Source organism: Furipterus horrens, unplaced genomic scaffold (genome assembly GCF_987537825.1).
Source record: "Furipterus horrens unplaced genomic scaffold, mFurHor1.1.pri manual_scaffold_4, whole genome shotgun sequence".
In the NCBI taxonomy this organism is placed as follows: Eukaryota; Metazoa; Chordata; class Mammalia; order Chiroptera; family Furipteridae; genus Furipterus; species Furipterus horrens.
In genome coordinates, this window is record NW_028327174.1 from 113,469,888 (window position 1) to 113,484,013 (window position 14,126).

At 52.2% G+C, this 14,126-nt stretch overlaps 1 protein-coding gene across 3 annotated transcripts in view; it reads left to right on the plus strand.

The window, feature by feature from the left end:
- Positions 1–11,429, plus strand: part of FGD3 (FYVE, RhoGEF and PH domain containing 3) — a 54,875-nt gene extending 43,446 nt beyond the window's left edge. Inside the window, exons 12-17 of one of the 3 annotated variants that reach the window (XM_090273945.1) lie at positions 283–313; positions 1,278–1,385; positions 2,388–2,450; positions 6,732–6,854; positions 7,128–7,268; positions 10,499–11,429. In XM_090273945.1, coding sequence (XP_090130071.1) covers positions 283–313; positions 1,278–1,385; positions 2,388–2,450; positions 6,732–6,854; positions 7,128–7,268; positions 10,499–10,513 — 481 coding nt within the window. In that variant the 3' untranslated portion in view covers positions 10,514–11,429. The remainder of the gene's footprint in view (positions 1–282; positions 314–1,277; positions 1,386–2,387; positions 2,451–6,731; positions 6,855–7,127; positions 7,269–10,498) is intronic. The other 2 variants (XM_090273947.1, XM_090273946.1) reach the window with 2 other exon arrangements.
- Positions 11,430–14,126: the final 2,697 nt, after the last annotated feature.

Here is a 14,126-nt window from a genome sequence, read left to right on the forward strand (position 1 = left end):
CCTAAATACATTTGATCCTACCTGAACACACTGACTTCACCTCTCTACACCTGACCCTATCTGGACACACATGACTACCTGGACACACATGACCCCACCAGGCTGCACCTGATTCCATCTGGCCAGTGTTCTGGAGCACTTCAGGGCCAGTCTTCTAAGCCTTGAAGTGTACTTCGACACAGTGAGCAGTTCAGGTATGTGCTGCAAGGCTAAGAGGAGTCTAGTGGTTTATAGTCAGTATCCAAGACTGAATTAATAAAATACTGTTTCTGTTTTTCATAGGATGGAAGAAGAGAAGAAAGAATGGATTCAGGTGAAGCTCCTAAAGTTTAAAACTAACCAAACCATCAAATTCTTGAGTAGTATGGCCATATTCTGTTGGAACAAGGGATTGAATAGCCCCATGATCTCCAGACATTGCCCTACCTATCTGTCCACCTTGAAATGATGGAGTGACCAAGTTTATAAGCACCTTTAGACCCTACAAGCCTTTCAAGCCATTTGTTTGTTTGGCCTCCCAATAAGTAAATATATATAGAGGGTCTAGAGGTGGGCAGGCAGGGAGTTCCCCTCACCCTGCGGGTGGATCTCAGCTCTTTTGTAGTTCCAGAGAGAGTCCGTGTTGCCTTCTCTCCATGGCCAGCAGGTTGAACAGGATGAGCAGTGTGACTTACAGGATAGAGTCTGTGCTTCCAGGGACAGGCTGGGAAGGGAGGAGGGAAGTGTCCTGGAACAGCCAGAGCAAACTCACTCAGGAATGGCTACAGTGGGAATGTAGGCTACAGACAAGTCTGTGAAGGCAAAGGTCAGGAGTGCTGAAAGAGAGCCACGAGGAGCCCAAAGTGGCCACAGTCAGACCAAACACTGTTAGAGACTGGCTTCCAAAATGCATAGAACAGATATCTATATGAGGAGAAAAAGAAATTCAGAGTTCAGGTGGAAATGCTGATGTAGGAAATAGAAACATGGCCTCAAATCCACAGAGAACATTCCCAGAAAGCATCAGCCCATGTCCTAGAACATCATGAGAAGGAGCCCAGCCACTTGTGTGTGGCACTGGGACCTCTGGGGTAGGGTGTGGGGACCTGCTTGGCCATTGGTCATTACCCCAGGCCTTATATATTTCCTCATCTTAGAGTGGGGATTTTGCCAATGTGCAAGGTCAGGGGAAACATGATGACTTATAGGACCTGGTCCTCAGGGACAGAGGCACCATGTTTGTTTTCCTTTAAGGGCATGCATGCTGGGGGCCTTTGTTCTCTGTGGTGTGATTTCAGGTCATTGAAGCCACCATTGAGAAGCACAAACATAACAGCCAGACCTTCAAGGCCTTCAGCTGCTCCTTCAGCCAGGATGAGGACCCCTCCCTCCCTCCAGAACCACCTGTGAGCACCAGAGCCCTGGGGGTGTGGGAGGGATTTCCTGCCTCTTTCATGAGTCTCACCTGGATGTGCATGTGGCTGTAGGGAGCCACTACCCATTACAGCTGCCCGGGCCTGTTGCACAAGGGCTGGTGTCAGGGAGGGAAGATTCCCTCTCATCCTGAGTTATCCTCATGCCCAGAACCAGGGGGCTGGCAGACAGGTGATAAATGCTCATTGTCTACTCTCTACTGGGTACCCACATGGGGGGACCACTGTGCCTTGAAGCCAGGTGGCACTCAAGCTCAGGAAGGAAGGACAGGCCTGGGTGAAGCTGCCAAATGAGGAATTTCTTCATCTCATGTGAACCTGGGTACTATAATCGTATCAGTAGGGCAGCTCACTTGTTCCCATGCTGAGCCACCTGGGGGTCTGGGGGAGTCAGGGTGGCAGTCATCCCTTGTCCCTTGGGGGCCACCTGGGGCCTCGGCCACTTCCTCTGTCTGGGCTTCAGAGTGAGGCTACCTCATTCCATGCTCCCCATCAGAGGTGTCCCTGAAGCTGACACACGCCCAGTCCAGCCTGGCCCAGCAGCCCGAGACCCAGACGCCAGGCCTGGCTGTCCTTTTCTATGGCCAAACTGGGTCTTCAGCCTGCAGGCAAACTCTTTATCTACCTAATATTTGCATCAAATCTTGCTTTTTTCTGCTTCCTGGACTATTTTGAAAGAAAACTGTATCACTCCTGGACAGGGAATGTACTGTCCCCTGCCTTGAATGGAGGTGGCCTAGAAACAACCCCCACCCCATACCTGCTCATTAAAGGTAGCACAGAGGCCAATCCTGGCAGTAGAGGGCAGGTGCCGAGCTCCCCACAGGATACCTGAGGGCAGAACTAGAAAGGGGGATGCCTCCCTGTGAGGCTGTGATAATCAGATGGAGGGCTGGGGTCATTTCGACACTGCACTAGACTTTAGCATGTGGCCATGGAACCTCCATTCATGCCAGCTGTCTCTGTACCTTTCAGATGGTGAGTGTCAGCTCTGAGGAGTCTGCAGTGGTGGCTGATAGTAGAGGGAGTGCTGCAGGGGTGAGTGACCACCCAGAAGAGGCAGGAGGGTTGGGTCAGGCTAGGGTACCCTGGAGGGTGAGGTCAAACCAGGGTGATCTGTGTGACCCAGGTCCCTGTAGTGATGACCCTGGGGCCTGTTGGTGGAGGGCTAGGGGGAACCCACAGGGACCTGAATGTCCATGTTCTCAGATGGGTAGAAGTCCCATCTGAGTTCTGGAGACCTGAGCTCTTCACCTCAAGTGAAATACGCTGAATAGATGTGAATCAAGGCAGTGCCCAGCCTTAAAAGGCCCCAGCAACTGGGGATTCAGGCAGGCAAGCAGGGGCCCTGTAACGAAGGCCTGCAGGGTATCAGGAAAGGCTTCTTGGAGGCAACATCTGACCAGCCAGTTGGGCCCAGGAGGATGGAGGGAGGTTCTCAATGCTGCCTGGGAGGATGGGTCCAGGGAGGTGTTTGTGCTTAACTAAGGCTCCTATCCCAGGCATGCTCACCTTCTTGTAGCCTGGGCAGTGTAATGCAGGGAGGGAAAGCATGGCCAGGCTCCTTTCTGAAACAGCTAGGAACATCATGAAAAGCAGCTCACACACCCAAGCATCAATCATGTAACTTCCCTGAGCAAACAACAGGTAGGACCTCTGCACCTCGGTTGGGGAGCTGAGCTGGATCCCATGCAGGGCCCTACATGATCTAGCCATCACATTACTCCATTGTTTATTGGGTGCACTTCCCAGGGTGAATCCACAGGCAGCTGGAGATGGGCCTGAGTCCTGAATGCAGGAAAATGGAGCCCAAAGTGGAATCGTGGGCCCATGATCAGGGAAGCCAAGCTGGAGAGAACCCAGTCCCAAGGCAGGGAGAGAGGAGCAGGAGGTGGTGCTGGGGCTGGTAAGCAGGGCAGGTGGGGCCTCCTCAGGGGATATTCAAAAGGGCCTAAAGGCCATGTTTTAATTTTTTTTTTTTTTTAAGATTTTATAGAGAGAGGGGTAGGGAAGGAGAATGGGAGAGAAACATCAATCACTTGCCTCTCGCATGCCCCTGCCCCCGCCCCCTGCCCTGGCCCTCAGCCCCTACCCTCAACCAAGGACCTGGCCTGCAACCCAGGCATGTGCCCCGATCTGGAATCAAACCAGCAACGTTTTGGTTCACAGGTGGGTGCTCAGGCCACTGAACCACACAAGCCAGGGCATGTTTTAAATATTTTAACCTGTAGAGTAGGGCCTCAGCAAGCTCCCCCCTCTCCACCTCAACTGCACCTTTCCCTGGTCAGAGACATGAGAGAGTAGCCATTCAGGTACCTGATGGTCACACTGGTTCCCCTCTAACTGGTCACCCAACTCCTTTGATGGGTGAAAAGTTTGGGGGTCCCCCCAGGCCAGGCTTTGATCAGCAGAACTGCTGGGTGGTAACGGCCATACTTGTCCAGGTGGATGCCCAGACCTCCCTGCCTTCTCCTGCCCCGAGTCTCAGCCTTCCAAGGGCTCTGAAGCATCCCTGACTTGCTGTATGCTTGAGGTCACAATTCAAGTTCAGGTCTCCTTGTTCCTGACCCTTTACCAACCCCAAGTCCTGGCTGGGCCCCAATACAAACAAACAATGACAGACAACCTGCTTGGGCCTTGGTTCATGTGGACGGGCCAAATTTTCTCATTGGTGTCTGCTGTGAGCAGAGATTTTGGTGGACCCAGGACAATTCCGTGTATGTTGAGCTGTGGCTTTGCAGGGCAAGACTCAGACATGCTCAGGGGACGTTTGTAGAAGGCACCCAAAAGTGAGTTTTAATTGACACCAAAATGAGTGATCTTTGCTACAATATGTCAGACATAAGCTTTTTCTTAGCATATTTGGAGAGGAAAAGTGAGCCCATTCGTGGGATGTTGGTCTGATTTCCTGGTGTTCTCAGATGCAGTTCCCACAAGCCCTTCTCTCCTAAGAGAGGCTAAACCCTACCCAGGAAGTTCTGCAAGGTGGTCTTGCACAACCCAGAGCCTTCCCACTCTGCTAGCTGTGTCACTCTTTGCAGAATCATAGAAACATCACAGTGCAACACCCCTTCATCCTTTCCCACACCTGGGTCCAGACCCACCATAGTAACACAGGGACCTCTCCCTGGAGCTGAGCGAGTTCCTACCACAAGACCTCGAATAACGTCAGTGTGCACAAAGCTGGCACTGCCTTCTACTCCCCTACCCACCAGGGCACCTGGATAGAGCTGCCTGCGGGGGCAGAGGGCTGGGCCTGAGACTGGAGCCTGTGTCCGCACCTGGGCCCAGAGGATAGCTGTGTGACTCCATCCTCGGTGCTGGCTGTCAGGGCTGCGCTTTGGAATTTGATTCTTACTGAATTAGACTCCTGCCTCCCTGATGTGTAACCAAATTTACTGAAGATAAAACACTGAGTGAAATGGATCGATACTGGCATACTCAGGGTAAGACCACGGAAGCTAGTGTTGGACCTCCCTGAGAAGACTTGGCCCAGGACTCTCCCTATCTCAACAGCCAAACAGAAAATATGAGCAGCTCCCTTTGGTCAAGGTGTTGGATATCCATGCCCCAAAAGAAAGTAGGGTTGACCGGGAAGACCTGTGCCTGAGATGCTGGTGGGTTACCTGCCCTTCAGCTACTTAGTCACCAGCCATCTGCCAATCCTGCCAGACCTTGGTGTCAAAACTGTCTTCAGGAATTGCCCAAAGGGTCTGTGACAGTGGGCCACAGTGCTCAGCACCAAGGAAGCTGGCACCCAATTGGGACCCCGTCTGAGCACTTGGCTCAACTCAGTTGCTGCTGTTGGTTGGTGGGAAGACTTGCCTGGCAAAGGATAATGGATGGAACACTCCTCCAAACCCCACCCTCAAGCCACCCTACTCTGGGAACTGCCTTCTGTCCTTTTGGCCAGGATGGTATCCCTGCTGGCCATCAAGGGCCACACTCCTGGTTGCACACCCCAGACCCACTGATGCTTCTCCTCCATCCCATGTGGATTGGCCCTACACTTCATCCCTTAGGGACACTCAGTTGGCCCCCATGGCCTCCCTGTGTTCTCAGCAGCCATGCAGTACTGCCCATAGGGGCATGAGAGCTATGGTTCTGCCTTTGGGCTGAGTGCACGTCCGGGCTCACAGGCAAGGTAGCAGACCTAGCCACCCTACTGCCAGCCACTCCCTTCTCCAGGCCTTCCCTTCCATGTTCTCACCTGGAAAAGAGGGACAGTGGATTCATCCTGAGTATCAGTGGATGGCAGGGGCTGCCTAGCAACAGCAGACCCCTGGATGGCCTTGTCTCTCCTCTTATTCCCTTCCTCAGGCCCCATGCCCTCCTCACATATGGCCCCAAGCAATCTTGAGAGATGGTCTCTAGGGAAGGTGGCCTGACTGCAGTGAGGGACTTCAGTGTGGCTGGCGACCAAGGCCAGAGGTGGCCTCAGGGAGAACACATGGCTTATAGTGTCTGTGATGCCCATTTTCCCCTTGGCATGTCCTCTGTGGGATAAATTGAGAGAGGCCCCAGGGCTGTCTTCCACCCAATGTCCACAGAGCAGGGGGTCGTGACACAGAGGAGGAGCTGGGGCCTTTAGCAGAGCAAGCATCTCCCTCACCCTCAGAGGAGCCAGCCTGTCCCTGGGCTCCTCTTTCCAGGCTGGTGCAGCCTCACAGTGGTAGAGCCCATGGGGTGGGGGTGAGAGGGTAGAAAGCTCGAGTGGAACCTACACAGCTGGAAAGTACAGGTCAGGATTTGCACCAACATGTCAGTATTAATCAGCTCAAGCTTCTGTAACAAAATACCATAGACTTGGTGACCTAGACCACAGACATTTATTCTCTCTCAGTTCTGGAGGCTGAAAGTTTTCTCTTTGACCCAAGGAAAGTACTTTCACACATGTGCCCAGTGAGAAGTGTGTCTCAAGCTCCAGGGCCTCATGAAGGACAGAATGTGGGAGTGAGGGCCACAGGGCCAGATGCTCCAGGCAAACACCCTAGTCCCTGACTCTGGGCCCCTGTGCAGATCAGCTGCTATCTCTCTCAGCATAAGTTCCAGTGGCTATCTTTTCAGACACAGTAGATTAAGTCACCGGCCTCCATGTAGGGCCAGTCATCCCAAGCATATGTTCTGGATCCACTTAGACTCTCACTCTGTGTGACAGCAGGGTAGCCTCAGGGGAGGGCTAGGCAGATGGTGGTCCACAGGACTCCTGCTTCACCACCTGGTGCACAGCCGGCTTTTTTGCCCTGTGTGCATTGCCCATGTATCACACAGCCACCATCCATGTGCTCAGAAGCTGACTGCCGCTGTTTGACCCCACAGCTTGAGCCCAGGAAAGGGTCCTCTAAGACTAGACGTGACAAGGAAAAACAGGGCTGCAGGAGCTGTGGCGAGATCTTCAACTCCATCACCAAGAGGAGGCACCACTGCAAGTCATGTGGGGTGGTGAGTCTGGGCAAGAGGAGGCTGGCCCTGGGCAATCTCATTCTTGGTGGCTCCTCCCAGTCTTTTCTCTGCATTCAGACACCTGGGCCCTGGACCCTCCAGCCTCGGGGTCTCTGCCCTCCAGCAAGGCTCCTGGCCCCTATTACTTGCGGAGAAGCCCTTCCTCTTTGCCCACGATGTTTCATCTCTTCTGGCCTTGTGGCCCTTCTAGCCTCTTCCAGGACAGTCTTTTGTCCCTGGCAGGTAGGGTCACAGGTGCCCTCTGTCTGGCAGGTCATTTGTGGGAAGTGCTCCAAATTCAAGGCAGAGAATAGCAGGCAGAGCAGAGTCTGCCAAGAGTGTTTCCTGACACACCCAGTGGTTCCTGCAAGCCCCAGCCCTGAGGCACCTGCCGAACCCAAGCAGAGCGTGGAGGTGGGTATCCTGGAGCCACCCAAACCTGAGCAGCCTTTGCAGACTGTGATCCTAGATCTGCTAGCTTCCCTAGGACCAGGATTGATTGGCTTTGTATGGTCTAAAGGTTGCTGGAGCAGCCAGCAATGGAATTCCTAATATGCCTATGCGTGTTGGGCTGTTCAGGGTATGGTCATAGCCAAAGGCTTGGGATCTACTTGCACCTAGGAGTTAGATGGTGTACTAGTCAGTTAATGGTGTATTAGGCAGTTAATGGTGTATTAGGCTGCATGACAAGTACTACAAGCAGAAATTTATTGTCTCACAGTCCTGGAGGCTGGAACTCCAAGGTCAAGGTGTGGACAGGGGTGGTTTTTCCTGAGGCCTCTCCATGACTTGCAGATGGCTGTCATCTCCCTGTGTCCTCACACAGTTGTCTCTCTGTGTATGTCTGTGTCCTAATCTCTCCTTATAAGGACACCAGTCATATTGGATTAGGAGCCACCCTAGTGACCTCATTTTGATTTAATTGCCTCCTAAAAGGCCTCATTTCCAACATAGTCACACAGAGGGTTAAGGCTGTAGCACATGGCTTTGGGGGCACACAATTCAGCCCATAGCAGATGGGGACAAGTGTCATTTTCACTCATGGTCACTATGATTGGAGGCCTGGAGGGGAGATGCTGCCTGACTCTTACAGAAGCCATTGAGGGCCAGGAGCCGGGAGGGCACCAGCTTCCTCCTCACCTCCTGCCCTCCTGAGAATTGCCATTGTCTTTGTGGTCCTCCTTCAAAGGCACAGTCCCTATTTTATGGGGTGGCAGGAAAGATGGAAAATAGAAAGTGTGGCTTTCCCAAAAAATGCATTTTCCATTCTCTGCACATAACACAGTCTGTGGTTCATGTTAGGGTCTCCTGGGAAGCTGTTTATAATTTTGGCTTCCCTCCCAGATGTTGCAGGGGGAGGGTCCAAATAGGCCGCCGCTGTCTGCCTATCTCCCACAGAAGTCAAATGCATAAGTATATCAGAACCAAATATAGAATGATATTGACAGAGGAGCCCCTCATGGCCCTGAACTCTCAACACTAAGTGTCTGGAAGACCCAGATTGAGCAGGGACCAGCTCTGCCAGCTGTGTCTTCCAAATGACACAGGAGTTGTGTTCATGATTGCTCTAAATATGTCAGAGAGAAGGAGGGGCATGTGTAATATATGTGTGGTACTGGTGTGTATGTGTGTGTGTGTAGGTGCATTTTGAGTATAAAAGTATATTGTGTGTGCATGAATGTGTATGGATGTTCATGTGCATGCAGGTGAATGTGAATTTGTGAATGTGCATGTGCACATGTGAGTGTGTATATGAGTGTGTCTGTGAGTGCGTATGTGTATAAATGAATGAGTGGGTATATGCATGTGTGTATATATATGTGCATGTGTCTTAAGTGTAGTGTGTGTATGTATGAATGTATGTGTGTGTGTATGTGTGTATGTGAGCATTTATGTGTGAATGTGTATGTATATTTCTGTGAGTGGATATGTGCCTATGTGAGTATGAGTGTGTATGTGAGAGTGTGAATGTCTTTGTATGTGGGTGTATGAGTGTGTATGTGAGTATATATGTGTATGTGTGAGTGGATATATGCATGTGTGCGCACATATGATGGTATGTGTGTGCACGTGTGTACGCATGTGTGAATGTGTATGTGTGTGTGAGTGGATATATGTATATGTGAGTGTGTGTGCATATCTTTGCATGTGATGTGTGTATTTGAGTGTGAGTGTATGCGAGCATGTGTGTGCATTGTTAACCAATGGTCATTGGTGTCACTTGAATGACAACAGGAACCCCAAATTTGGGATGGAGTGAAGAAGGAAACTATTCAGTGCAAAACAGCTCATTTGTGATACATACAGCAGAGCTATAAAAAAAAGTGCAGCTGTGAAACCAGAATGGCTGTAGAACAGCTCAACTGTGATACAGCACAGCTGTGAATGCAGAATGGCTGTATGGCTGGCCCCTCTCTGATTAGATAGCTCTGCTCTGCTCTGTGCTGTGTCAGTCTACTCTGGCCCATGCTGGTCCACTCCACTCTGACCCTGTGAGACAGCTTCAGTATTGCATCTCAGCCAGGTGCTTTAGTCCTTGATGGAAAGGCAACATGCACTCATATGCTCCCCAAATCAGATGGGAACTGGCTTATATATAGAGAGAAGTCCCTGTCCCTGGTCCCTGATTGGTCTGTCCCCATGTAAATGAGGACTCTAAATCTTTGCAACTTGATTGGTTCAAAAGGCACTGTCCTGATTGGTCAGAATAGAGCTGCTTTGGTTGGTCAGAGCTGTGAAGCTCTGATTAGATGGGGAAACCTCAGTCCTATTGGTTGAAATGGGATTCTAGGAACTCCTTTATAAGGGCTGGCTCAGCTAGCAGGAACACAGTGCAGGCAGGCAGTTCAGTGTAGGCTTTTGTGATAGCAGCCTATGTGTAGAAATGGCTACTAATTCTTTTTTTTTTTTTTTTTCTAATTTGAGCTCATTTAGCCACCAGAATCCCTTCTTAGTAGATTTCTTTCTCAGGGTCCACAGTGTGTACATGAATGTGTGTGTTTGTGCATGTGTATGAACAGCTTAGTCAGAGCACTTTCCTGGTGAGTTATTTTATTTTTTCCTGTTTTATCTTATATCTGTCCTGATCCCACTGGTGGATTCATTTTCTAGGGACTAATGCCTAATCCAAGTGTCCTTGCAGTGAGCCTAGGAAGGGTCAGCTGACTCAGGTCCTAGTCCATTTTGTCTCCCTCTCCCACCTCAGTCCCTGGAGGCAGACCTGGCACCCTCCATGAGAGTTAACATCTACAGGAAGACTGCACCTGACCTAATCTCTTTGTCCCCAGAAGCCAGTCTCTGTGGAGCCCCTGTCCAGCCTTTTCTTTGTCCGTCTGTGGGTATCAGATGGTGGCATGGCCTAGAATAAGATATGGGCCACCATTCCCACATCGGACCTCCTGGAACTGGTGCTGTGCTGAGAGTCTGCCTGCTTCCACAGCCCAGAGCCTCAGGTCCACATCCCAAGAGTGGCCCAGACTGTACCACCTGGGACCAACTTCTTGAGGGTGGCTCACATAACCTTAAGGTCTCAGTTTCCTGGCCACCGAGAATCGCTCCTTTGCTGCTCACATGTGGGTGACATTATTTGGTGATGCCAGGACTCCAAAGGCTGGGGATGTTGACTTTCCTCTCCTTTGCTGCAGGACAGTGGGCCATAATACACCATCCCTCTCTCTGACTGCACAGTGAAGGCACCGAACCTGGCCCAGAGGCTGGATGCTGGGCATGTTTGACAGCTGCAGCAGGCCCAGCAGTTCCTGTGTCTGAGTATCCCATCCATCAACCTGCAGTAGTGGTGGCTCGAGGGCCTGAGCACAATCACCATGGGGACCCAGCCCAGGCTAGCCCAGGAGCCCTGAAACTCCACACCCCAGCAGCCCCATGAGCTGAGTCTTGGCCATATCCCTAGCTCTGCAGCCACCACAGCTGGGCCTGTGCTCACCTGGGAGGTGGCAGTGGAGGCCATGTGCAAGGTGAAGTGTGCCCCAATTGCCACAGGACACTTGACCCTGGAGGTTCCCTCTGCTTCAAGATGAGGAAACTGAGGCACAGAGCAGTATGGTCACCTGTCCTGGGACACCTAACACATCTCATAGAAGACTCCAGCCTCCACCCTCAAGTCTAGCAGTGTGGCTCAGAGAGGGACGCAGGGTGAATGTCAAGTAAACCCTGTCTGGGGGTGGGGGTGGGGCTCTGGAAGGCAGAAGGAATGCCATGGATGGTGCCCAAGGACACCTGGTGGGCATCTTCAGTAGTGCCATCCCTCTAGGCCACTGCCTGTCTACACTATCTACACCACGTGAGCTCAGCTGTAACCAGTCCACAGATTCTATATCTTCTTTTGCTCACTCCTTGCTACCAGGCACCCCACCTCCCTCAGATTTCCTTGAAGCTACCACCCCACGTGGAGCCACTCCCAGGACAGGGCCAGGGCCAACCAGGAGGGATAACCTCATTGAGAAACTTGATGGGAGGCCCACCCCAGTGTCACATGGGTGACTGAGTTATGCCTGGAGGGTAGTGGGCAGTGCTTATCTGTATGAATAAATGCTGGCAGCCAGCAGGTGAGCACAACCTCAGTTTAGGGTCCCCCCAGGTGGGCCCTTTGGTGGTTTGGCGGGCGATGAGGGTGACAGAAGGGCAAAATGACCCAGGTCTGTGATGTGTAAGTCCAAGCTCCTGTGGGGATCCCAGGATGAAAGGGAACAAGAGGGCCAGGCCTTGGACCAGATGTAGCACCTAGACACCTGTTCTCTGTCCTGCTCATGCTTGTGAGGTGGACAGGGCCAGGTTCCCATGTAGAGATGGGAGTGTGGCTACAGGCATTCATAAAGAAGTTAGGAAGGTCACAGGGTAGGGGGAGTCCTGTTTACACCAGAGCTTTGAGGGTCTTAGGAGATAGAGAAGTTGGATTTAGGTACCAATGACCAAAGGGTGTCTAGTCCCTGGGGACCCCCATCCCTCTGATATCTACATGGCACCCTGGGGGGTGTCTGTCACTGCCCAGCCATGGGCACATTCTTGGGGTGCCTTCCTGAGGGGCTGAGAAGGCAGCGTAGGATCCAGAAATGGGTATCTGTTCATGAGTGAGGTGGGACACATGATGTAGGGGTCCAGATGAAGTAGGAGTTGGGCCCAGGGGGTGGCGGTGGGACCCAGATGAAGGGGATGGGGTGCAAGTGAGGCTCACCCAGTTGTGTCTAGATGCTGTTACAGCTGTTACCTGCTGTATACATTTGGGATTCACTGTAAGTCTGTGAGCACTCACCAACCTGATTGGGTGTTCTGGCCCTACTTTACATCAAGGACTTGCCCATCAGAAAAGGGAAGCCAGCCCCTTCCAGCCCCTGGCCAGGCTCCTGCAAATGCAGGAAACTCAGTAAGGCCTCTCACCCATGGATTGGGGCAGGGGCAGTGAATAAGGGAGACCCACACTAGGCCAGTCTCACCACAACTCCAGGATGTTCCCACTTGACAGCTAAGGAAACTGAGTTACAGAGACGAGGCCATGAGAGTGCCACGGCTTCAAACTGAGTGGGAAGCCAGAATTGACATGCTGGACATGAGAGCACTTGACTGGGGTCTGCAAGGCACCAATGGGCACCCCTACCCAAGGTTCCCACAGCTGGCCTCCCAGGGAGCTCTCTGCACCACCAGCTCCCAGCCCACCAGCCTGCCCACTTCCCACCCCCCGACCCTACACAAAGGTTTCCTCAGTGATCTCAGGGGGTCCTTTCCTCTAGCACATGGCAGGTGAGGTGTCGTGTCCTCACTGCTTGAGGTCCACCAGGACATTACATTCTGTGAGGGTCCGTAGAGCATGTCCTGCCTGGACCAACCTCAGGGGTGGGGGCAGGAAGCCTCCCCACAGGCTGTGGTTGCAGCAGGATGAGAAAAGATGCCCTTCTTCCAATTGCAGACAGTGCTGGGCCCCAAGTTGCTCCCCTTCTGTGGAGACACTGAGAAGGAACTGTGTAGCCTTAGGAAGTGGTGCCATATATGGGAGGAACAGAAGCAGGGAAGGGGAAGGGGCAGGGAAAAGGGCAGAAGTTTCTGGGAGTGCCAGTGCCCAGGAGTCTCCAGGCCACCAAGGCCCAGAAGGGTCCGTGGGAAGAGCAGTGCAACTGAGGGAAGAAGGGGCCTCATCATGGGATCTCCACTGGGTTTCTCCTTTGGTGTTGCTGGGGGAACTTTGAGCACTGAGGTGGTCTTGGGGCTGCAATGAGTGGAGATGGAAACAGGGCCCCATGTCTCAGCAGTTGTTGACACAGACCCCCTGCAACAGGCACCCAGAGGCCAGCGGCCTAGGCAATATGGGGACGCCCCCCCGCAACTGTCCCCATACAGCAGGTCTTATGTGGCTGGAGCTTCCAGCTTTTCAGGAGATGAAAGAAACTCACATGTTCTTATGAAATATCCTGACAGATAGTAGCAAATATTGCAAAATCTGAAATCATCTGGAAAGCAGGGACAGGGCATGCCCCTGGTGTGGACACCGAATCCAAGGGCCTGCGCCAGTGGACAGCCAAGATCTGAGCTCATTTTGGCCACAGGCTGTTCCACCTTTTTCCAGAAGTGGAAGCTGAGGCTCAGAGAGGCAAAGGAGGGCTTCATCTGCACAGAGGCTACTGTGCTGTACCCTTTTGAGAGTGGACCTTCCTAAGGTCTGTCCCCAGGGATCTCTGGTTGGAGGCATCTGCCCTGTCCTGCTACCATTGGACAGGAAAGGCTGTGAGGAGCAGGCTTCCCATCCCAGGGGCTCCATATACTGCTCAGCCCATTGGGTCTCGCTTATCCTGCACTGGCAGGAATCAGGGGCTTGAGGCAGTTGCCTTTCTCTGCCCCCAGGGGCTATTGTCTGCCTAGCCTGCAGACCAGGTGACTCTGGTAACAAATCCAGGTGTTACAGAACCCCTGGGCTGCTCCAATTGAAAACAAACCCACGGGCTCTTTAGTTAGGGGCCCGATTGCCCGCCGCCAAAATTATAACTCTCAATACCAGGGTTTAGTGAAAAGAAAAAGAACTGTTTATTTAACAGTTATATAGATTTAGTTATTTGCGGATTTCTGTTGTTAAGTCTTATGCTCTTTAAAACACCCACAAACACATATCCTTGCCTCCCCACTACCAAACCAGGCTAGTTTTAGGAAAGTTAGAGAAACCGTTTCCCTACTTTCCAAACACAGTTCAGCTTTACCAGCAGCTGCCAATCACTCAAATCTGATTGGGGAGGTCCTTTCTGTGCTGCGGTGCCCTCCAGTTCTCAGTGC